Source organism: Microcaecilia unicolor, chromosome 6, assembly GCF_901765095.1.
Source record: "Microcaecilia unicolor chromosome 6, aMicUni1.1, whole genome shotgun sequence".
Classification (NCBI taxonomy): Eukaryota; Metazoa; Chordata; class Amphibia; order Gymnophiona; family Siphonopidae; genus Microcaecilia; species Microcaecilia unicolor.
Window position 1 is genome coordinate 292799451 of NC_044036.1, and position 25967 is coordinate 292825417.

At 46.0% G+C, this 25967-nt stretch overlaps 2 protein-coding genes across 3 annotated transcripts in view; one reads left to right on the plus strand and one right to left on the minus strand.

The window, feature by feature from the left end:
• The window catches only part of CRAT (carnitine O-acetyltransferase), a 123454-nt gene extending 114686 nt beyond the window's left edge, over positions 1-8768 (plus strand). Inside the window, exon 13 of the mRNA XM_030206841.1 lies at positions 7117-8768. Within this exon, the coding sequence (XP_030062701.1) occupies positions 7117-7332 (216 nt within the window). The 3' untranslated portion in view covers positions 7333-8768. The remainder of the gene's footprint in view (positions 1-7116) is intronic.
• DOLPP1 (dolichyldiphosphatase 1) overlaps positions 8104-25967 on the minus strand; it is a 52545-nt gene continuing 34681 nt past the window's right edge. For both annotated transcript variants that reach the window (XM_030207861.1, XM_030207860.1), the window contains one exon: positions 8104-10072. In XM_030207861.1, the coding sequence (XP_030063721.1) occupies positions 10036-10072 (37 nt within the window). In that variant the 3' untranslated portion in view covers positions 8104-10035. The remainder of the gene's footprint in view (positions 10073-25967) is intronic.

Below are 25967 nucleotides of genomic sequence, written 5' to 3' on the forward strand. Positions count from 1 at the left end.
CATAGTCTCTCGTCAATCCAAAAACATTGAAAAAATTCTCCAATTCTCCATGTTGTATCCTCAGTTTGGCAGGATACAGCAGCAAGAATTTAGTTTTTTGCTTGAACAAGGTGGACCAGACTGGTTGCTGCACAGAAGGTATTTACACCTATCAGAAAGAGTAGTCTTGGAAGTAAAGAATACACCTTCCTTCATAAGGCAGCAATTGTTCAGTTTGAATAGCCCGTAGGATTGCTTGCTTATGGCCATAATTCAAGATTTTCAGGATCACCACCCTTGGTTTAGTGTCATGCTGTCATGGAGGCTCCATGTGGAGCGGGCCTAAAAATGTACCAAGTTGTAGGGACTGTACCAACCATTTCATTCTCCTTCAAGGATTCAGGTAAGCCAATGAGCCACAAATGATTTCTTCTGGAACAAATCATCTAATTTATTTTCTAGGTCCATCAACATTTTGCTCAAACTCTCCCAGGGTCATATCTCTTAAGTTAATGACTTGTTCTCCAAAGACAAGCAGGCTGATATTCTCACAAGTGGGTGACGCCACGTCGGCCCCGGAGGATTTTAAAGCAAAATCTCAAAATCTCTTTACGGCGTTCCGTCGCGCGAGCGATCGTACTGCGCATGTGCGCACACCTATTCCCGCTCGCCGAGCGGACACGCCCCTCAGTTTTCTTTTTCCGCGTCTGAGGAGACACGGAGTTCGTTAGGGCTTCGTGTTTTCTTCAGGTCTTCGGAGTAAATCTCTTTTTATTTTTATTTTTATGGCAGGCTCATTGTGGCTTATATATACAGGTATTTTTTGTACCTGAGGCAAGAAAAAAATTTAAGTAATTGCCAGAGTCACAAGGGGCTGTGCCTCAACGAAGCTTATAAGCTTCTCTTTTTCTTTTTACTTGAAAAGTGCTGGTATATTGTTATCTGTGGGCTCTCTCTAGCCAGCAAATAAAACAAGCCCACATTTTTTGATCCATTTATTAAAACTTATACAAATTGCTCTCGAGAGCTGTGAGAGCCTGCTTCATGGTGAAGGTGTATGTCACAGCCACTGAATGGGCAGCCTGGTGACACAATATCAGTGGTGTAACCTTTGAAGTGAGTCTCCACCCGTCTCGGCGTCTCCTGCTCTGCAGGTCATTCGGACGCATCGGCGGAAGTGTCTTGGGCTGGATCATCTCCCTGTGAAGCGCAAGTAGTGTCTCAAAGTACCGAGACGTATTCTACTCTGCCAGGGATGCCCAAAGGACCAGATCATCTCCCTGTGAAGCGCAAGTAGTGTCTCAAAGTACCGAGACGTATTCTACTCTGCCAGGGATGCCCAAAGGACGGATCATCTCCCTGTGAAGCGCAAGTAGTGTCTCAAAGACGAGACTTATGCTACTTGTCAGGGAGTCCGACAGAGACCGATGCACGCTGGGTATAGTTATGCATCGAGTAGGTCTCCACCTGCCTCGGCGCCTCCTGCTTGGCAGGTCATTCGGGCGCATCAGCGGGTGTCGGTACCATCGGTGCCCAGAGCTTTGCTCCCTCTGTTATGGAGGTATTCGGGCTTCAGACATCAGTCGGTGCCGAGAGCGTTGCTCCCTCTATTATGGAGGTATCCTGGCATTGGACGTCGATACACCGCATCGGTACCGGGCATCATCGGTACCGTCGGTACCGAGTATCATCGGTACCGGGTGTCATGGGTACCGTCGGTACCGAGTATCATCGGTACCATGGGTGCCGTCGGTACCGAGTATCATCGGTACCATGGGTGCCGTCGGTGCCGGGCATCATCGGTACCGTCGGTACCGAGTATCATCGGTACCGGGTGTCATGGGTACCGTCGGTACCGAGTATCATCGGTACCGGGTGTCATGGGTATCATCGGTACCGGGTGTCATGGCGTCGGTACCGAGTTTCATCGGTACCATGGGTGCCGTCGGTACCGAGTATCATCGGTACCATGGGTGCCGTCGGTGCCGAATGTCACCGGTGCGTCGGTACCGAGGAGTATCGGTACCGGGAACATTGGTACCATGGTCGGTGCCATGGGTCCCGTCGGTACCGGTACCATCGGTGCCATGGATTCCATCGGCACCGGGTATCATCGGTGCCGAGTGTCTTCGGTGCATGGGCACCGTCGGCACCAGGTATCACCATCGGCATCAGATATCATGGGCACCATCGATCACAGGTATCATCGCCCATCGGTACCGAGTATCACGAGTCCATCGGTATCGGGTATCGTCGGTACCATGGATAGCTATCATGGATACCGTCGGTACATGAGTACCGTCGATACCAAATATCATGACCAGGTACCATCGGTACCATGGGTGCCATTGGTACCGGGTGTCTTGAGCACCGTCGATACCATGTGTACCATAGGTACCGTCGGTGCTGTTGGTGCCGAATATCATGGGTACCATCGGTACCACATGTCAAGGGTCCCTTCGGTACTAGGGTATCATGGGTACCATCGATACCAGATATCATGACTATCATCGGTACCAAGTACCATGGGTTCCATTGGTACCGGGGGTCATCGGTACCATGTGTATCATCGGCACCGTCGGTGCCATGAGTACTATCAGTACCATCGGTCATATCTCTGTTATGGAAGTCATCTGGCAGTCTGGTTTCGATTCCCTTGCATTGCCAGATGTTGTCCTTGGCTTCGAGACCATGGGTACCATTGGACGCCATGGATGCTACCGCCTCCCGCGGCATCTAGCTTTTCAACTGGTCTCCTTCACCGATGCTGCCTCTGGTATGGGTGTTCGCTCGTAGAACTTACCGCGCCTCCATACCTTGGCTTCCAGGCCCAGAAATGCATGTTAAGAACAGCCATTTTGCTACAGGAGAACATATTTTTCCATAGCTGTTCTTTAGAATTGTATGTATGACAGTTGCTCTATACTGGTCAATGTTTGCATCTGACCTGCTCTGTTTGAGTAGTTGGCTCAGTTCAATGATGGTTCATCTGATGAACATGAAGGTCATGGGGTTTTCTCTGCTGAGAATCCTCTAGATCCTCTATTTGTCTTGACACATTGCAATGGAGATTGTCAATCAGCCCAATGCCAGATGCTCGAGGTCCTGGACTACCATCTTCAACTCAGAACTGATAGCAGTTCTAAGAACTTGCTTCGGCGCCCCCGAGGCCAGAGCATACATCCTTAGCCTCCTTTGGAGATTGGCGTACCAGGCTGGCATGATCGCATCCAAGACCAAGTCCTGCCAGATATTTATGAGCATTCCCACCGGAGTAGGCTACATCTTTTTTCCAAGTGTCGCAAGTTCCTGTCCAATGGCGTTTTCATCACTTGTATTGTAACACCTAGATTTCTGCTCTAGGTATGGTGATGCGCAGACTCTCATGACTGTGTGCCTCTCACCTGGAGGAGGAGACTCAGCAGAAAATTGTTGATATGCTGTGCATACACTTCCTCATCTCGGAACTTCTTTAAAGAGATCAGCACGCTCGTTCTAGTCAGCGGCGTGCACCTAATCAGGCTCCTGCAGCTATTCCGCAGGAACCAGAGAGGGGCAACAAATGTCCGTACCGGCCAATCTGCCTGTCGGGGGGAAGTTCAAATTTTCTCCACCACAGGTGACTTCTATATCCTCCAACCGGGGGTTTTTTTCAAATAGTCCGGTTAGGATACATTCTCAGTCTGGAATCAAACCCTCCACATTGTTCATTGGAAGTTTAATCCTTTAGCTTCCATCAACAGTGAGTACTTGCAGAGAAACTCTCTGCCTTTCTCAGTACCAATGCAGTCGAGCCTGTTCCACAAGGGTAAGAAGGATTGAGTTTCTATCCCAGGTCCTTCCTTGTGGGTTCCGTCCCATCATAGACATAAGGGGCCTCAACAGATTTCGTTCAGGATGATTTCCCTGGGCATCCTTCTTCCCATACTTCAGGAAAACGAATGGTTATGCTCTCTGGACTTACAAGATACTTCTACTCACTTTGCGTCCAGAGTATGTTTTTCCTAGTGCCTAGCTGTTGTTGCAGCGTATCTTCATGGACTGGGAGTGCAAGTGTTCCCTTACCACGTTGATTGCCCGTCTCAACAGATTACAGCACAGTAATATTGAGACTTCTAGACACATGGCTTCCACAGTTCACGTCACTCCCTTGACACTTTTGCACATCTAGAGGATGTAACCCAACTGTTCGCCAGTCTTCGGAATTCCCCTCAGAGGTGGTTAATTCTCTCCATTTTAATTCTGAGGTGTCCAGTCCACCTTACTCAGTCAAAAGCTGCTGACGAAGGTTGCATCCCTCCTGACTATCCAACCTAATTATTTTAATCAACCACACAATCGGGTTGTGATGTACTCGATAACAAAGGAGTACTGGATCTTGTCCTCTGAGTCAAGATGCCATGCAGATGTAGCGGTGGGCTCGCCAACGCGGCTTGGTTTCTCCAAGCCATTTATCTAATTGGCGTAAACAGCAGTCTGGCCGACAGGCTGAGCAACTTAGTTCAATCACAAAGTCCCTCAGTTCTGTTCCAGGCTGCAGGCTCACGACAGACTACCATCGGATGCCTTTCTCCTTCTTTGGAGGACAAGTTTTCTGTATGCATATCCTACCATACATCTGATGGAAAAGACTTTGCTGATTCTCAAGCAAGATTGTGGAGCCATGATTCTGATTGCTCCTTTCTAGCTACGTCAGATACGATTCCCTCTTCTTCTGGAGTTGAAATGTTTTCCAGCTCTCATTACGCAGAACGAGGGGGCACTTCTACATCCCAACCTCCAATCTATGGCTCACACGGTCTGGATGTTCAGAGTGTAGGTTTCGTTGACTTTTCCAGAAGAGTGTCTCCCGACTCTTGCCTGCTTCCAGAAAAAGATTTCACAAAGAGGTGTTATTCTTTTCATGGAAGAGGTTTGCCGTCTGGTGTGACAGCGAGGTCCTAGATCCTGCCTCTAGTCTTATACAGACCTTGCTTGAGTTCTTTCCACACCTGTCTGAATCTGGTCTCAAGACCAACTCGGTCTGTATTCATCTTCGTGCAATAAGAGCTTATCATCAACGTGTACAACGTCAGCCTTCAGCTGTCCACTTCATGACGTTTACTTCTCCCACAGTATTGAGAGAATTCCTTGTCTGTATCTAAGGGGGATTATTTCTGTTGGGCTTAGCACCCACAATAATTTTTCAAGTTGGCTCTTATGCTTCGGTCAGAGCCCCTATCACTCCTTATTCAGTATCTTGGAGTCTCAATGTCGTTTTCATCCAGCTGCTGCAAGCTCAATTCGGGCCACTGGATTCCTGTCATCTGAAGTATTGGACCTGGAAGGTCATTCTCCTTGGTGGCTGTTCCTTCAACTCGAAAGGTCGGTGAGCTTCAGACTCTAGTAGCTCAAGCTCCTTACCTTACTTCTCATCTTAACAGAGTAGTTCTCCGCATGCAGCCAATGTTCTTACTGGCGCTGGTATCAGAGTACCATCTGATCCAGTCAATTGTCTTGCCAACATGCTTTCTCCCTCATCTTACAAGCCCTGGCGAAAGCAAGCTGCGCACTTTTTGCGTGGAGCAGACGAGCTCCCTCGGAAGGTCCGCCCAGTTGTTTATTTCTTTTAATGCCAGTTGCTGTCGGAAACCGCATCATTTCTTCTTAACTGGCAGATTGCATCTCCTTCATTTTTGTCCAAGCTGGACTGACTCTAGAAGGCCATGTCACGGCTCACAAAATTAGAGCCATGGCTGAATCGGTGACTAATCTAAAATCAGTCACTATTGAAGGGATCTGCAAAGCTGTGGCGTGGTCATCAGTCCACACATTCACATCTCACTACTGCCTTCAGCAGAATAGCCGACGCGTCAGTCGGTTTTGGGCAGTCGGGGCTGCAGAACTTCTTTGGGGTTTAGAATCCAACTCCAACCCTCCTAAGCCCATGTTTGTTCTGTTCCAGGCTACACTCATTTTGATATTTCGGGTCAATGTTTATTCTGGCCTCGCCGTTGCGAGACTCTATTGACCACTGTTTGTTGTGTAAGCCTGAAAGCTTGGGATACCCCACTTGTGAGAATATCAGCCTGCTTGTCTTTGGAGAAAGAGTAGTTACTTACCTGTAACAGGTGTTCTCCGAAGACAGCAGGCTGCATATTCTCACAAACCCTCCCACCTTCCCCTTTTGGAGTTGTCTCCTCCATCTTTTGGATATAACTGAGGGGCGTGTCCGCTCGGCGAGCGGGAATAGGTGTGCGCACATGCGCAGTACGATCGCTCGCGCGACGGAACGCCGTAAAGAGATTTTGAGATTTTGCTTTAAAATCCTCCGGGGCCGACGTGGCGTCACCCACTTGTGAGAATATGCAGCCTGCTGTCTTCGGAGAACACCTGTTACAGGTAAGTAACTACTCTTTATTGGTCTAACTTGACACCATAGCTATCCAGTCTTTCGTGGGCCACCTCAGCCCTAGCAAAACTATTTGGCAGCTTTTTGTCCACTGCAGCCGTAAACTCATCTGTTATGTCTGCTGTCCAAGCTGAACAGAAGATGGGGTCAGCGGTCCCAACCACTCTGCCACCTTGCCTTCTAGGTCCTGCTGCCACTCTTTATCCCTGCAGGGAGGTTTTGCCCCCATAACAAACAGTTCTAGCCACCAAATAACTCAACTCTAACTATTCCTCTTTGCTACAGCAGCCCTACAACCTAAAACAAATTGCTGTTGGAGCAGATTAACAGCTATGATTGAAGGACTGGTGCAGGAGTATCAGGGTCTGCTCCCAAGCATGGTACTATGTGACCCCCCCCCCCCCCCTCTCTCAATGTGTGCATTTTTAAACACTGTGGCTAGTTATTGACAGACTCACTATTGACCCAGTTGTGTAGATCATTGAAACAAAAATCTTAATTTGCTGGATTTTGAATTGTAGTTTTTAGATAGCAGATCATCAAAAAGGTATATGCAGCAAGTGAGACAGGGCAGTCCTAGAAGAGGTACTATTATCAAATTAACACCCTGTATGTAGTTAGAAAAGGGTGGGTGAAGTGGTAACCCTCTATATCCACAATTATTATTCATCTATGCTCTGATAATGTGTCAAAGCCGACCTTCACAGCATTGCCTGCAACATTTTAATATCTGTCTTACATCTTAGGTTCCATCAAAGACTGATTGTGTGATGTGCTTTGGCCCAGTGGTCCCAGATGGGTATGGTGTGTGCTACAATCCCATGGATGACCATATCAACTTTTCTGTCTCTGCCTTCAACAGCTATGCAGACACCAATGCAGCACGGCTTGCACACTACCTGGAACAAGCACTATTAGATATGCAGAACCTCATTCAGTGTACCCCTAAATCTAAACTCTAACACAAAAGTACTTTTACAGTTACAAGGTTAGAGGATAGCACTTGGCCATGGAAAAGCCACATGTACTCCTCCAACCCTTGGTTCCTTAAGTAGAACCCTACTGGTGTGCAGATGACACGTCCCTTCATCTTGCTGTCCAATAGCATAGAAGGAATTTGGTCTAAGCCTGAGCCAAGGAACTATTTAATAATAGTGTTGAAAAGCTACTGCCTCAGGACAGGACAGGATACATAAACCAATGTACTACCCTGGAGACTAAGCCTGCATCTCTTTACATGGGCAGGTTTGTATAGGAAATATCATCCAGGGCCAACAAAGGAAGGAAAAAAAGAATATATTTTTAGCAAAGGGGTGGGATAGCCTTGTGGCAGGGAGACAAGCTATTTGTCTCTAATTCTTGATATGTTGGTCTGCCAAATCTCCACCTTCCTTATCTCCTGCTTCCCAGCTCTAGGATGGCACACTTTGAAAATTTTATTACATGGGCTGAATATTAAATTGTGCTCCCTTTGTAGTAGTTTGCATTTATTTTAAATGTTTACCTGAAGGTTGTGCTGTGGGTTGAAGACATACTAATGGACTGCTACCAGTTACAGCAGAGGTAATTGCTGTAGCTAGGCCTACCAAACCAGACTTGAAAGCACTGCCCCTGTATTGACCTGGGTTCCCACCCGCCCTACTCTGGCCATGTGAGCATCACAAAGCTCTGTAGCTTAAGGGTGAAAGGTATGTTGCAATGTGAAATATATATATATTTTTTTTTTTTTTGGGGGGGGGGGGGGGGGTACAGAAGGCAGTACAACAGTGTGTGTAGAATAAATTTGTTTGTTTGAAGGAAAAAAAAAACCCTAACTTGTACAAGCTTATCAAGACAACCATATAGATTGTGTTTAATTGCACAAGAATTGTGAAAATGACCTTACTTAATAAAGGCTGTTTCTATAAGCCTGGTTTGGGGGAAACTGTTATGCAAAGGTAACAGTCTTGGCATAGCTCTTTGGCCCTCAGATTGAATATGCTTGACAGGACTACCAGCCACAGTTGGAGCAATTATTTTTGATTAGACATATAGTGCCTTTGCACATGTGTTTGTGGTGGTTTCTTTTTATTCTTTAATGCACTTTGTGATTAGCAAGTCAATAAAACAAACCAAAGGATGACATCATAAATTAAACCACCACACATAAGAGACAAAGTTGGTTGTATTTTCAGACTTGGATTTTTTTTTTTTTTTAATACCCAAGCTGGGGAAAAAAAGTTCTAATTAAGGCAATCATTGTGCATGTTGCATCTTAAACAGCATTATTCAATGTTCAATTTTTAATAAATATCAAAAGGACTACAGCAAAGAACAAGCACACAACTACAGGTGGAATGATGTAGTGGTTGTATAGAGCTTGGAAGCCCTGTGTCTAAACCATAAGAAGAGAGAGAGAAAACAACAAAACACACACACCTGTCTAGAGACATGGAACAGCCTAACCTGTAATACACATGGATGATAGTAGTCCCTCTGTAAAATTAGCAGCTGTTAAAAAAGCCTGCACATAATCAAAGGAGTCTATAGAAACAAAATTATGTACCACATGTAAAAGGACCTGCAGCAGCACAAGACAACACTTGGGGGATGAAAGGGGGGGGGGGGGGGGTCAAACATTTTATTTCAGAATAAAGACTTTTTTCAAGGCAACTGAATTGTCAGAAAAAAAAAAAAGACAAGAAATTGAAAGCAAAGTCCTTTTTTCTCATACGAAGGAAGCAACAAAGAACCATCTCCCCCACCATGCCTCTATTACAGCAACCCTCCTTTAGGGCATCTCTCAGACCCATCCATACACAGTGTCACTCAGTAGTACAGCATAGGTCCTGGGGACATCTACTATTTCCACTTGGTCCTATACATTCTTTGAATGCACTTCTCACTGCTACTCCCCAGGAATGTGTTCTCACTACAGCACTTAGTGACTCTCACAGCCACGAGCATATTGTTTACCCTCAACTTGTCAGTACTACAGCCTACATCCCACACCCAGGGCTTCAGGGATAACTCAGGGCAGCTTATGCCTCCACCTCAGACTGCTACCTTAACTGAATAGTATGATCCATGTCCAAATTACATCAGACATTAAAAAAAAAAAAAACACAAAGTCTTTCTGCTTCCCTCATTCAGGCCATGTAATATAGATCAGGCAGCAGATAAGGGTTTTTATTTTTAAAGTGTTAAAGCAAGTGTGCAAAGGATTTCAAGGACGGCCTAGCAAGTGCAACTGGAATTGTTTCCAGTCTCCCAACTACCTTAAAGAATCCTAAAAGCAAAATTAGCAGAAAATTCATCAACTACATCCAAACCACACACTCAAGGTGCCAAAGACCAAGCAAACTTAAGCTCTGCTAAAAATTAAAAAAAAAATTGTAATTAGAGGTCATGCAGTGAAGATTTCACATTTTTTTTTGTTGGCCCCTGCATCAGGTTCTGCCACCCCATGTCAGACACTTCCGCTAAGAACATGCGTGTATTGGTAAACTAGCTGTCTCCTGCCCACATGGACATGTGCTTGCAAGCTGGCCAGCACTCCTCCCTGCCTAGTCCTTTGGTCCATCAGCTGAAAGATTCTTTGCCATGCCCAGCTCCGTATCGTCTTGGTTCTTGTCCTCCTCCATTAAATCGTGGATTCTGGTTTGTCCTGCATGCTGCTGCTTAGCTCACTGGAGTTTTGTGCCCAGTTTGCGTTGTCTGTTTCTAAAAATGAAAGAAAACAGGACTGAAGGGAGGAAAAAGGTGTAACTTGATATCAAATCTATTTATGCTCAGTTTGTGTTGTCTGTTTCTAAAAATGAGAGAAAACAGAAGAGGAAAAAGGTGTAACTTGATATCAAATCTATTTAAGCCCATTAGCTTTTTTTTTTTTTGGAGAGGTTTAATATGGCAGACAGTGCACCCATCATGTTCTATTCAGGCAGTCATCAAAGACTTTTCTAGAGTGATGAATTCTGACAAAGCAGTCATTGCCAGACTACAGCAGAATGATTGTTAGGATAAGGAATTCTATTTATCTCCCCCCCCCCCCCCCCTTCGATCAATCCAGACGTGAGGATGTTCACTGTCCAACTAGCAGATGGAGACTTAGAACCAGCTACAGGTTCAATACCTTCACCCCATAGAAGGTCCTGTGTAGTCCACAGTCAGCCAATACTTCTCTGTCTCCAGCAGATAGTAGGTGAGGTTGTATGCACGCTGGCTCTGATCTGGCATAGAAAAGGAGGCCCTGAGAGGGTTGAATATTTGGCTACTGCATGAGTGTGTTTGGCTTTAGCCTCCTGAACAAAAAGAGAATTCCTCTAATGAAAGGCTAGGACCAGCTGTTGCAGGTGGGGGGGGGGGGGGGGCAGTGCACATGTGTCCTATTCAGGCAAAGACTTTGCTTTGTCAGAATTAATCACCCTAGAAATCATTGCCAGAGTACAGCAGAATTGATGGTTAGGATAAGGAAATCTATTTATCCTCCCCAATCAATGCAGATGTGTGGGTATTCACTGTCCTACTAGCAGATGGCGACTTAGGACCAGCTACAGGTTCAATGCCTTCACCCTATAGAAGGTCCTGTGTAGTCCACAGTTAGCCAGTACTTCTCAGGCTCCAGTAGATGGTAGGTGAGTGTGTATGCACTCTGGATCCAATAGAAAAGGTAAGGAGGCGCTGAGAGGGTTGATTATTTGGCTACTGCATGAGTGTACTTGGCTTTAGCCCCATGTATAAAAAGAGATCTTAGAATTTCTCTGCCGAAAGGCTAGGACCAGCTGTTGCAAGTACTTGGGGGAAGAGGGGAAGAAAGAGAAGAGAAGCCAGACAACTCTTGAGAGGGGAACAAGTGCCTTCATGGGAGCAGGCAACAACCAAAGAAAAAGGTTGAGGAAACAAAAAGGTCAAAGCTACTCTTCACAGCCATGTAGGCTCTGCCTTATCTTTCCTAATCCATACCAGCAATTTATCTGATCTATGAAATTCATTACTTGAACTAAAGAAAGAGAGCCTCTCTATCACAATTTCTTTCTTTTTTTTTTTTAGGGAAAAAGCAGGCTAAGAAATTAGTTAACATGAAAGGAATAAACTGTATGTAAAAAGACCCCTACCTCTGTAAATCTTAGAATTTCTGGGTTACAAGCATTGTTCTATAGCAATCAATTGTGGGCCAGAGAACTAGCTAGGAGTAGCGCTCTAGAAATGTTAAGTAGTAGTAGTAGTAGAAATACTGTTTTCAAAGTGATATCGTTAACAGTAGCTTTCTTTAAAAGACTCAAAGGGTGGTTGGGCATTGAAACCCAAATTGAGATTCCACTCAGGACAAGTAGCCTGTAGCAGAGGCCTTGCTTGCATTGCTCCCTTAACAAAAAAAAATTAAAAACCCCAAATACTATTATCTGGATGGAGTTGTCAAGGAAGCCCTTCCTATTCAGCGCCAAAAAAAACAAAAGCAAAGCTGCCACCTGCAATTTTAGGGAACTTACTGTCAAACTTTGTTGTGATCTTCATTAAGAAAAGCCAAAACAAAGTATGGAAGCTCGAAAGGGATGCAAGGCCCTTTCTTTTTCATACCGGTGTAGGCTATACTGAGGTGCAGGGCTGCCGGGGGGGGGGGGGGGGGGGGGGGACGGGGGACAAAAGTCCCGGGCCTCCAGGGGGGGGCCCGCCCTCTGTCACTCCCAGAACTAACCTTAAACCTCCTTTCACTTTGCAGCAAGCAGCAGCAGGTCAGGCCGCTCCTTCCTTCCATGTCCCGCCCTCGCCCAACGTAACGTCCATGAGGGCGGGGCACGGAAGGAAGGAAGAGAGGTCTGCCCTGCCGCTGCGAAGTGAAAGGAGGCTTAAGGTTAGTTCCGAGGGCCCGGCCCGATAGCGGGTGGAGGGAGGCCCCGCAACCTCGGGTGGGTGGGCAGCCTGGCGATCTCGGGTGGGCGGCAACCTTGGGTTGGGTGGGGGGGGGGGGGGGGGGCGGCCTTGTCCCGGGCCTAGCTCCAGCTCTCAGTGGCCCTGCTGAGGTGGAACTCTTCCTGGCTGGGAACAAAACAGAAATAACCCAATTCTGCATAATCACATTGTCTCAGGCAAGACATTTCAAATATCCATGTCACAAGACTCAAGGGAGATGGGTTTTGGGTTTTTGATTTATTGTGAGTTCCTGAAAAACATCCTCATTCCTGGGAAAGCTGAAGCAGGGGTTTGTGACTGAGCTGAATGAGGTCCCCATACCAAGGCCTCCTGCATTGGTTCACATTTCAGACATGTAATCTTTCAAAGAACTGAACCCAACACTGACCAAAGCAGGGAAAAAAAAAATACAAGAGGCCTAGAAGGGGTCAAGGCTGCAGCAGTGCATCCACTGATGTAAGGAACCTTTGCATTGCTTCTTAATAGCATTAGGTCCATTATGGATAGCCCCCATCAATTCCTTATAAACGTTGAAAGCTGTCACCGATTAACTCCCATTCTCCCAGATCCAGGAAGTGCTTGATTAAATCTGCTCAAGTATGCCAAACTTCCACAATATGTGCTGCCAAAAGCTGTTGAAGATTACTTTCTGCCCATCCAAAAAGGACTATTTCCTGAGCCACCATCACATTCCTTGAGTCCGCACTGCTTGCTGATGTATGCTACTGTTGTCCATTGTCTGAAACCCCCCCCCCCCCACCAACTGGTCTGTTAATCAGAAGGCTGGTGAAAGAAAGGAGGACTTTCTGTACTGGTCTCAGTTCCAAACGGTTGATGGACTAAGTGCCCTGAGCTATGCAAACCAGGCACTGAGCTCCAACTGAAAAGGCTGATATTTATCATCACTATTAGCCAATCCAGATTGAAGCCACCAGCCCATGTTCTTCTTGGCTTCTAAAAGGTCCAGCACAGAAGAGACTTCTGCAGAGGATGCAAATATGCCTTGAGCCCATGGAATTAAGGCTATGGTCATTGAAGTATAACCTAAGATTTGCATGTAGTCTTAGGCATGTGGAAGTTGAATGCGAAGGAGTAATCTCAACCTTATGACACGGATCTGGAAGGAAAACTCTTCCCATTGCTATGTCGAATCTTGTCTCCATGAGTGATTGGGGTGAGGTTGCTTTTGACCAAATTGATCACCCAGCTGTAGACTGCACTGCTTTATGGTACCACTCATCCAAGTAAGGATGAACTTACACCCTCTAACAGAGGAAGATTGCTATGACTATCATTATCTTGGAAAATGTCCTGCAAATTGTAGCCAAGCCTGAAACAAACCAAGTGTTGCTCTATAATCACAAGATGTAAGAAACACTTCTGAGGAGATGGTGGCAGTTTAAAAAGGAGAATTCTAAACTTCCCTAGATTTGAGACCTATCATGGCTTGAAAGGTTTCCATCTTCGGGGGGAGGGGAGAAGACAAACAACCCCCCCCCCCCCCCAAAAAAAAAAAAAAAAAAAAAAACTATTAATGCACTCGCAATCTAGAATTAAAAAATATTTTTTTTTAAAGCCACACCACCCAAGGTACACGCATTTTTGGGACCTATGAAGTAAATTGATTACCGTATTTTTCGGACTATAAGACGCACTTTTTTCCTCCCAAATTTGGGAGGAAAATGTTGGTGCGTCTTATAGTGCGAATGTAGCCCCCCCCCCCCCCCCCCCATTACAGGCATCCTCCCTCGGAATTTTAAAACTCCTCACCTCGTCGGTGTGACTCACGGTAGCAACAGCGCTTCAGCGTGTACGTCACTCTTCACTCAGCCTTCTCTCTCTAAGCTCTCTGGTCCCGCCCACAACATTTTCCTCCCACCGGAGGGAGAGAGGGAGGCCTATTTTTCGGACTATAAGATGCACTTTTTTTCTCCAAATTTGGGAGGAAAACCTAGGTGCGTCTTATGGTCCGGTGCGTCTTATAGTCCGAAAAATACGGTATGTGCTGTGAGGAGGAGGTAGAAGGAAGGCAAAGAAGAGCTTATAGTGACAGTAAGCGAGGAAAGGAGAAGCACCCTCAGAGGGGAAAAGGGAGTAGGAGACTGATGAGAAGGGAAGAGAACTACAGAGCCCAGCAACACTTGCAAGGGAGGAGGGAACAAGAGAAACAGTACCACAACTCCAGGCAGGTAGTAGAGTCAGGGGGTGATTGGGAGATGGAGGATAATCAGGGGGAGGAGCATGGAGTGGGAGGAGATTGAACTAGGAGAGAAAAGCAAAAATGTCATGAAGGAGAGTGGGGAGGAGCAGATGGAGTTTTTTTTGCTCTGGACAAAGGAAGGTGCAAATGGGTGAGACTGCAGAGAGAGAAGCCAGAGGTTTGGGTCCGCTAAGTGACAATGCCTAGTGGAGATCTGACTTCATGGAATTAGCGGGATTAAGTACCTGAAGGAGGTCAGTCTGAACATTTTGTGGGAGGTTGTCAGAATGCTGGTGGATGACAAGCGAGGGTGGTGAAAATGCCTCCAACTCCTAGGCAGTAGAAGAAAGGAGAGGTGAATAGACTGAACCACAGGTTTATCCCAAGTTGTTAGTGAATTCTAAGCCTGAACTGTTCTGAACTGTTGTTGATTGTGGTGTGTTTGAGAAGTGAAGCAAGGTGTACAGAGACCAGCAGCTGTAGTACAGTGAACATACTGTTTTCCCGCTGGTACCACTGTGGAATAAAGTACTCTGCAGAATAAATATAGTGCTGTGAATAATTACTTTTTGCAAGTGAGCAGAAGCGGACAGCACGGAGAGGTGTTGAGTGGAGAGCGGACAGCACAGAGAGGTGTCGGATCGAGAGCAGACAGCAAGGAGAGGTGCATGCTGACAGTGCCTAGACCCCACTCCCTCTCAGGAACAGAGGTTCTGAAAGGTTTCTTATCTAGCAGTATGTTGCTTGGAGTGTGGCAAGGAGACAAAGAATGAATTTGACAGGGTGGGAACATTCTAACTTGTAACAGGACCCATTAGTCCAACATTATGTGGGCCCAGCCCTTAAATCCAGCCGGGCAGCAGCCTATTTGAACAGCTGAAGAATAAACCTGCAACTCTCCATCGCTGCTGCCTACCAGCTGCTGGAAATTTTGATCCCTACCCACCTCTCTTCCTGTTCCCTCAAAAAAAAAAAAAAAAAAAAGATTAGCAAGAATGCTGAAAAGTAAGGAACGAGCCAGCCTGTATTGTGTCACATCCCTAAATCTTGGCTTGTTTGCTGATCCTCAGTAGAAGACTTAGTTTTGTTCTCCAGCAATCTTTGAGGCTTAGTCTCGTCCAAATCTTTAACAGAGATCTTCTCTGAAAAGCAATTTACCTCTAAAAGGGCAGTCTACTAAGCTTTGTTTAGGATGCTGTATCCACTGAACAATGCCTAAGCCACAGGAGATGCCTTGCAGAAAACGTTAGGATTATAAACCAAGCTGAGGTCCTGCCTGGATCATACAAGGCATTTGACACACAAGCAAGACCAGCTTCCAGCAAAGTTGGGTCTACAGGGATGTCAGTATCTTCCTTCCCAGCACAGCCTCAACTCAACAACAAGCCCTCAAAACGTAAGCACGATAAACTGCTGCTTATAGGTCAAAGGCTGCCACCTTAAATTCCTGCTTTAGAATAGATTCTGATTTAAAGTCCTGAATATCCTTTTCAAGCTGTAACACTTTCAAGTGAAATTGGTAGCCCTTAAGGCATCTACTTCAAGCTGTTTCAGCGGATAAAGTTTTGCCATAGTTCCGCCGACTCTGGTTTGAAGGATGTTAAAGGGCTTGGTTTGAAGGATGTTAAAGGAATACCTTGGAAGGCTTCCTGATGCCCTCCTGACAGAGCTGCCAGTGTGTGTTCTGATGGAAGCCTGATCATCTTTCTTAAAAAGTAGGTCTACCACAGGATCATTACCTTCTGTGACAGAAAGATCACCCTCTTAATGCCTTTTGTAAAAAATAATACAGAATCAGGAGAAGAGAGTCCCCTATCAATGATTGCCGAGATACTTCTGGAGCCATGGAAAGAGCTCTGCTAAGGCACCACGTACTGTAAAGGCCCCGCAGTAATTAGTACCTCAGGAGAGGAAAATGCCAAGATGGTCACCATTCCTGCCTCTTCTAAGAGGGAATGTGGCTGTGAGGATCTCCTTAGAACAGGAGTTTCTCAACCCTGTCTTTGGGACACACCCAGCCAGTCAGGTTTTCAAGATTTCCACAATGAATATTTGAGAGAGATTTGCATACAGTGGAGTATGCAAATTTATTTATTTATTTATTTATTTGATACTTATATCCCACATTTTCCCACTCATGCAGGCACAATGTGGCTTACAGAGCATTAAATAAGAGTATCTGATACATAGGTTTTTAGGATAACCACAATGACTGACTGGCTAGGTGTGTCCCAAGGACTGGGTTAAGAAGCCCTGGCTTTAGAACAAATCTTTCGGAAGGTGCCAAACAAATTTCCCCTTACCTAGCTGAAGATGGGCTTCTGGCTCAATATAAAGACAATCCTCATGTGCTGCAGCAGGCCCCATAGTGTGATTGACATGCTTTTCTGACACCCGCATATTAGACTAGACACACATCGCTCTAGAATGGTCCAAATTGAAGGGGCCCTTGTTTGGAGCACTCCTCCTTACGAGATTAGAAGTGTAAGCTCAGTTTTACAGTTTGAGGCAAATTAAGGTGTTGTTTTTTTTTTAATTTGCACAGGTATATGATCTCTGATTATTTTAATATCTGTTCATTGTGAAGTATATTGAATTTGTTTTGGGTTTATAAAATTATTTATGTATGTTGGTTTTGTACACCACCTAGAATTTGCAGATTTAAAAAGATATTTTAAATAAAGGATTATAGGTTGGATGTGCAGGCCCATTCTCCGTACACAAGCAGGAAAAGGCAGCCACAAATTGACATCATCATTGTTTGATGGTATCAGTTTGGTCTTGCACCACAAAGCCCAGAAAGTCTATAAGACTTTTGAGAATGTCTGGACATGCCCACCTAGTAGAAACTGCTGCTGGTGCACATGCATGAGTCCGTTTTATCCACTTCGCCTGACCACATGGATTCTGCTCCATTCCTCATCAACGCCCGCCGAAACCCCCCCCCCCCTAATAACAATTCCAAAGATAAAACAAAAGATAAACTGAACAAAACAAAAAAGGGCTCAAGAAATGTCCACGAGAGGCATAATCGAAAGGGGCACCCAAGTTTTCCTGAGGACGTCCTCGCAGGATGTCCCAGCGAAGGGGCGGGGAAACCCATATTATCAAAACAAGATGGGCGGCCATCTTTCGTTTCAATAATATGGTCGGGGATGCCCAAATCGAAAAATTTAGGTCGACCTTAGAGATGGTCATCCCCGATTTTTGGTGATAATGGAAACCGAGGATGCCCATCTCAGAAATGACCAAATGCAAGTCCTTTGGTCGTGAGAGGAGCCAGCATTCGTAGTGCACTGGTCCCCCTGACAAGCCAAGACACCAACCGGGCACCCTAGGGGGCACTGCAGTGGACTTCAGAAATTGCTCCCAGGTGCATAGCTCCCTTACCTTGTGTGCTGAGCCCCCCAAAACCCACTACCCACAACTGTACACCACTACCATAGCCCTTATGGGTGAAGGGGGGCGCCTACATGTGAGTACAGTGGGTTTGTGGTGGGTTTTGAAGGGCTCACATTTACACCACAAGTGTAACAGGTAGGGGTGGGGGGGGGGGGGGGGGGGGCCTGGGTCCGCCTGCCTGAAGTGCACTCCACCCAATAAAACTGCTCCAGGGACCTGCATACTGCTGTCATGGAGCTGGGGTATGATATTTGAGGCTGGCATAGAGACTGGAAAAAATATTTAAAAAAAATTTTTTTGAGAGTGGGAAGGGGTTAGTGACCACGGGGGGAGTAAGGGGAGGTCATCCCCGATTCCCTCCGGTGGTCAGCTGGTCATTTAGGGCACATTTTTGTGGCTTGGTCGTAAGAAAAAAAAAAAAGAAAAAGGACCAGGTAAAGTCGTCTAAGTGTTCATCAGGGACACCCTTCTTTTTTCCATTATCGGTTGAGGACGCCCATATGTTAGGCACGCCCCAGTCCCGCCTTCACTACACCTCCGACACGCCCCCATGAACTCTGGTCGTCCCCGCGACGGAAAACAGTTGAGGACGCCCAAAATCGGCTTTCGATTATGCCGATTTGGCCGACCCTGTGAGAAGGACGCCCAATTTGCGATTTGAGTTGAAAGATGGGCGTCCTCTTTCAAAAATAAGCCTGAATGCGACAAAAACATGGACCTGACTCCTACCATGTCTACGTGCATTGCCTTGGTCTACAGTACATCGTAGCCTGCTCCAAATGCAGATGGCAATTACCATGTGCACAGAAAAACAGAAGCTCCATCCTGTCGGAGCTTGCTCAGCCTCATCAACTCCACTGCTTCCACCACTAAACCAGCAGCAGTAAGTGGCTCTGGCTTCCCTGCACAACCCTCAACAAGTACGGCTGTTGACACTGCCGAGACTCACTAACAGCTGCCAGAAATAAAAATGGCTACTGTACCCTCCGTTCTTCAAACTGGCTCCTCACAGAGCTGTTCCCAGCACCCCCTGTTCTTTCAGATGTCAACGGGCAATGTCAACATATATAAAGGTAAAAACTCTAATCCAACTAAAAGGGACTCTTTTTACATTTTCCTAATTACAAAAATATCAAATACAAATCCACCCTAAATCGAGATCGCTTTCACTTAAGATGCTAAATAGTGGAATTCCACCCCTAGGGAAACTAGACAATCGATAACTACCCAACTTTGTGAAAATTTTTGAAGGCCTTTCATTTTAATAAATTCCTTCATTAACATTATATATCTAACACAGCTATGATCCTCTCTCCACTATCGCTTAAGTCGTTCCTTAATTACAATTTCTTCGTCTAAAATGCATTCAGTGTTAACTTGTACTGATTTATAACATATGTAAGCCACACAGAACTGAATAATAAACATTCAGAATATGTGGCATATAAGTAACAAATAAATAAAAACAAATAATGTGCCCAATTCACACAACCTCCCGAGTCCCCCTCTGCTCCTGTTTCCTCACTTGAGAGTCCAAGTCCCCGATCAATACAAGACTCAGCCGGCACCAGCACACTCAGCCTTCAAGCCTATCCACTCATGGAGACCCTGTTTGTACCACCTCTCTGACGCATATGTGACGTGCCAGATAAGGCGGAATAGGGCCTTCCTGAGTGCATGGCATTGCTTGTGCTGGGGGCCCGGACTCTCAAGCAGTCAGGCAGCGGGAGGGGAGGAGAGGGAGAATCATTGAACATGGATGTGAGGGGAGGGCAGGGAAGAGAGGAAACATGATGGACATGGATGGAGAGGACAGCAGGAGAGAGGTGAGGAGAATTGCTGGATATGGATGGATGGAGGGGTAGACAGGAGAGAGGAGAAATACTGGATGGATGGAGGAGAGGGGCGAGAGAATTATTGCTGGATATGGATACAGAGAAGGGAAGAGAGGAGAAATGCTGGACATGGACAAGGTATATGAGAGAGGGAAAATGCTGGACATGGATGGAGGGGAGGAAAGAGAAAAGAACAAGATGCACATGGATGGAGATGAGGGAAAGGGACGAGAGGAGAAAAACTGCACATGGATGAAGAAAATAGGCAAAAGCTGGATCCACGTTATACCTCCTCCAGTCAATTCCACGGAGGACCCAGCTTTTACTTATGGACGTAGGGCAAGAAATGAAGCTGAAAGGAGGAAAGTAAAGAAATAAATGGAAAGGAAGCCCTGGAAACGGAGCAGCAGAATCAGAAACTGGGACCAACATGATCAGAAAAACAAAGTCATCAAACAACAAAGGGAGAAAAATCATTTTGTTTTCATTTTAGTGTTTGGAATATGTCCAATTTGAGAATTTACATTTGCTATCTTATTTTGCACTGGGTATACTGGAGCTGTAACAGCTTACATAAATTATTTATAATGGGGGAAAAAAAAATCACAAGTTGTTATTTTTTCTCCTATACTGGTATAATATTTTCAATGATGCCTGTTTATATGCGCCATGGCTAGTATAAGGGGTGTGTCTACTGTGGGTGTGGCTTCCAACGGGGTGGAGCCATACATGACCCCCCACATGAGTACCAGTACCTTTTTTCCTACAAAAAAAAAAAAAGCAATGCAAATACCTGTGCTTTTCCATCCGCAACTTGTGTTTCCTATACAAAATTACTGCCGTTTAGCCTATCTGTAGAGAATGACACAGGGACAAAGTCCATCTCCGTCCCCACCCCATCCTCATTTGCAGAAGTCTCAAAACATTTATGATTTTATATTTAAATCTTTTTATTAAAGTATAAAAAGAATATGCTGTGCAACTTAACCCTCCATTGCCTCAGGTACAAACTTAGATTGTGAGCCCTCCTGGGACAGAGAAATATCCAGTGTACCTGAATGTAACTCACCTTGAGCTACTACTGAAAAAGGTGTAAGCAAAATCCAAACTGTTATAAATCACAAATAGAAAATAATATCAAGCAGCTATAATAACCCCCCCACCACCACCCTCTACCCTTCCAACCCCAATGATAACTGACTTCTACTACCCCAAGGAATCCGAATCCACCCTGTTAAAATGTCCAGGGGTAAAATACAACCTGCTCTGCATGCCCTCGCGGGAGAAAAATATGCCCTATGAAGCACTATTATGATTTTTTAATCTGTGGATGAATAAGTCATCAACCATCTCAGGATTCAGTCTAGCTCTACTGTCTTCTACAGTCCTTCCTGCAATAGAAGATGTCTTTTCTTAGAAGATATGCTGCTAGCAGGAATGTTCAGGCTTCCCCCATGTAAATTTATATCATCGTCTGCATTACTGAAACATAAATAACAGTCCAGTTCATTAATAGGCTTGGAAGTAGAAATGACGCAAGGACAAAGTTTGTACTTTGTCACTGTCCCAATGGCTCTGTCCCCATCACCGCCCCATGGGATCTGTCCCTGTCCCCAGCCCCATGTCATTCTCTACCTATCTGCTACACCAAGGATATTCACCAATTCCATTGCTGTCATCACAGCCCATCTACAGAAATTAGGAATCTGCCCATTTTCCTACCTGGACAACTAGCTCATCACCGCTACCATTCTCCAGAAGACATCTTGAGCCCCTTCACACCACATTCTCCCTTCTGCAGTTCTTGGGATTCCTAAACAACCACTCCAAATCTGTTCTCATGCCTACTCAGCACAGAGTTAATAGGTGCTCCTTTTTCCAAAGTGTTCCTTCCAAATTTGCAGATAAGCACCCTCCTACAGATTGCATCTCTACACAGAACTTCAGCATGCATGTATGCTACTATGTAGAATCTATGCAACCCCTTTCTCATAGGATTCAACATGCTCGTCTTTGGTGGAAACACAGACTCCAACTAGCACAAGGAAAAAAAAAAAAAAAACTTTTCAGACAGCCGCAAGCACAGCTGCTTCTTCCCACAGATGCCTCCACATCTGTTCCCATCTACAACCCCAGGGCACTTGGATGCATAAAAAGAAACAACTGTACACAGCAACCGCCTCGAGATCAGGAGCAGTGTACTATGCCCAGCAGGTGTTCAGACCATGGCTATCCAACAAAACAGTTTTAGTACAAACCAACCACTATGTTCAACCTCTACAAGCAGGGAAGAATAGGGTTTTTCAACCTGTTTGTGGAGGCCATCAAAATATGGAATTACACCATCTCCATCTTGCAAGTCACCTACCTTCCAGGAGATCACAACTCCACTGCTGAGGCGGGCTGCTGACACCTCAATCCTTTCGCGTGGTCTCTTCATGCACAGGTAGTTCATTAGCTCTTCAAGGCCTGGGAATGCCACAGATCGACATCTTTGCAACTCATGACAATATTTTATTTATTTATTTTTGTTACTTTTGTACCCCGCGCTTTCCCACTCATGGCAGGCAAGTACAAGACTTCTGTTCCAAATAATCTCACCATGCCAGGTTTACTCCAAATGCCTTTGCCATCAGCTAGAGCACCATGTTCCTCTATGCCTATCCTCCAAGACCACAGATTTTAAAAGACGATTCATTAACTGCACCAGGACATAGCCACCATCATACTGGTTGTTTCATGCTGGCCTTGTCAACTCTGGTTCCCCCTTCCTGCTCAGATTTAGTGTGTCAGACCACACATGGCTACCACATTAGCTCAATCTTATCGCTCAGCAACAAGAAATTCTGCTTCACCCCAACCTTGAAGTGTTTTGCCCTCTCTCCACCTGGAAACTAAAAAAGGCTAATAATAAATCTCCTCTCCCTGTTCTAATACAAAAGGTTCTGCTAGCAGCCAGGAAACCTACCATCCACAAATCTTCCCACCTCAAATGGAAACATTTCTCTGCCTGGTGTGCTACAAAACCTCCATGCATCTCCTGCCCCATAAACCTAGTGCTAGAGTACCTACTACACCTTTCCCAGACAGGCCTAAAAGCAAACTTGGCCAGGATACAACTCTGTGCGCTGTCCGCTTTCCTTGACCACATGCAGGGTAAAATGCTTTCCAACCAACCAATCATCACTTCCATCCATGACAGAATTATATAACTTATGACCTCCCCAACAATGTACCACCCCATGGGACGTTAACATAGTTCTTACCTGCCTCATTCACTCCCCCCCCCCCCCCCCCCCCCCGAACCTCTCCTCTCCTCTCATGACCTTAAATTCTGGATTTGGAAAACTTCCTCACTGCTATAACCTCCACAAGCCGTATCAGCGAACTCCATGCCTTGGTACCCTACCCACCTTTCATACAATTCAAGGACAGGCCATCCTGAGGATCCACCCCAAAAGCCCTCCCCCCCCCCCCCCCCCCAAAGTGGTCTCAGAGTTCCATCTTAAAGCAGTCTATCATCATTTCTACTTTCTGTCTCCCACCTCATTCCAATGCTGCATGAGTGATTGCGTACCTGACTAAAGCAGACCCTTTCCATCTATATCAATTGGGCATTGTTGCTTAGATGCAACTCTCAACTCTTCCTTTCTTAAAACCCAAACATTGGCAAGCAAGTCACCACAATTACTATATCCCACTGGATCTCACAATGTCATCTCCTTCTGCTATTGCTCGTCTGCGGCAAACCTGCAAAGTACAGTCTCAGCCCACCAGCTCAGAACATTGGCAAACATGACAGCTTTCCTCCGCAACTCTTCCCTGCAAGATATCTGTGATTATCATGTCACTTTCACAGCCCCTTACTGCCTTCATTCCACTTGAAGACATTTTCAGGTTCGGCAGACGATCCTACAAAGTGTCTGTCCATAGTCTCGAATATTTTTTCCTACTAGTTTATTCTCTTACCTACACAGCCACGGTTATAATGGTCTCATTGTCATTATACTGGCCTCCATTGCTGCCACAGACCTACTGTTAATACAGGCTGACCTATATTGTTTTGCCTCATTCGTTCTTCTCATGCTCTGTTTTCAATAAACCATTTCTTCATGTTTTCAATGCTGCCTTCAGTTGTATCAGTTCCTCTACTATTTCTAGCTTTAAACTACCACAGCATAAGTGGGTACACGGTTCTGTGCATGGAACACTTCTATCTCCTGTAACCTTTGAACCCTTATCTAGGGAGTCACCTATGCATGGCTGCCTTATCTTGCTTCTGCACAAAGGAACTGGGGTTACTTACCTGTAAAGAGGGTTCTCCATGCATAGGCTAAACAAATCTCTCCCACCTCCAATATGCTTGAAGCTATTGCTCCATTCACATGGCACCAGAGCGAAAGCTACATACCTGTAGAAGGTATTCTCCGAGGACAGCAGGCTGATTGTTCGCACGAATGAGGGGACGTCCACGGCAGCCCCTCTGATCGGAGATCTTCACTAGCAACAGCGTTTGCTAGCCCTCGCATGCGCGACCGTCTTCCCGTCTGAACGCCAGTCCAGTAAATAGCAAGACAAGGGAAGATACAACTCCAATGGGGAGGCGGCCGGGTAGGTGAGAACAATCAGCCTGCTCTCCTCGGAGAACACCTTCTACAGGTATGTAGCTTTCGCTTTCTCCGAGGACAAGCAGGCTGCTTGTTCTCACAAATGGGATATCCCTTGCCCCCAGGCTAACTCAAAACAACAAACATTGGTCAATTGGGCCTCGCAACGGTGAGGACATAACGGAGATTGACCTAAACTTATTCAACTAACTGAGAGTGCAGCCTGAAACAGAATAAAAAAGGGCCTAGTGGGGTGGAGTTGGATTCTAAACCCCGAACAGATTCTGCAGCACCGACTGTCCGAACCGACTGCTGCGTCGGATATCCTGAGGCAGTAATGAGATGTGAATGTGTGGACAGATGACCACGTCGCAGCCTTGCAAATCTCTTCAATAGTGGCTGACTTCAAGTGGGCCACTGACGCTGCCATGGCTCTAACACTATGAGCCGTGACATGACCCTCAAGGGCGTAAGTGAAGGAAATGCAATCTGCTAACCAATTGGATAAGGTGCGTTTCCCGACAGCCACTCACCTTCTGTTGGGATCAAAAGAAACAAACATTTGGGCGGACTGTCTGTGGGGCTGTGTCCGCTCCAGATAGAAGGCCAATGCTCGATTGCAGTCCAATGTGTGCAGCTGACGTTCAGCAGGGTGGGTATGAGGACGGGGAAAGAATGTTGGCAAGACAACTGACTGGTTCAGATGGAACTCCGACACCACCTTCTGCAAGAACTTAGGGTGAGTGCGGAGGACTACTCTGTTATGATGAAATTTAGTATAAGGAGCATGAGCTACCAGGGCTTGAAGCTCACTGACTCTGCAAGTTGAAGTAACTGCCACCAAGAAAATGAACTTCCAAGTCAAGTACTTCAGATGGCAGGAATTCAGTGGCTCGAAAGGAGGTTTCATCAGCTGGGTGAGAACGACATTGAGATCCCATGACACTGTAGGAGGTTTGATGGGGGGCTTTGACAAAAGAAAACCTCTCATGAAGCGAACAACTAGAGGCTGTCCCGAGATCGGCTTACCTTCCACATGGTAATGGTATGCACTAATCGCACTAAGATGAACCCTTACAGAGTTGGTTTTAAGACCAGACTCAGACAAGTGCAGAAGGTATTCAAGCAGGGTCTGTGTAGGACAGGAGCGCGGATCTAGGGCCTTGCTGTCACATCAGACGGCAAACCTCCGCCATAGAAAAGAGTAACTCTTTTTAGTGGAATCTTTCCTGGAGGCTTGCAAGACACGGGAGACACCCTCGGAGAGACCCAAGGAGGCAAAATCTACGCCCTCAACATTCAAGCCGTGAGAGCCAGAGACTGGAGGTTGGGATGCAGAAGCGCCCCCTCGTGCTGAGTAATGAGGATCAGAAAACACTCCAATCTCCACGGTTCTTCGGAGGACAATTCCAGAAGAAGAGGGAACCGTATCTGATGCGGCCAAAAGGGAGCGATCAGGATCATGGTGCCTCGATCTTGCTTGAGTTTCAGCAAAGTCTTCCCCACCAAAGGTATGGGAGGATAAGCATACAGGAGGCCTACCTCTTTCTACCCCTGATATCTCACCATGCATCCAAAACAAAGTTTCAGCGTGCTTGTCTGACATTGCTGTCTGGATGTCTCAACGCCACCTGAAATTAAATATGACCAAAACCAAATTTCTC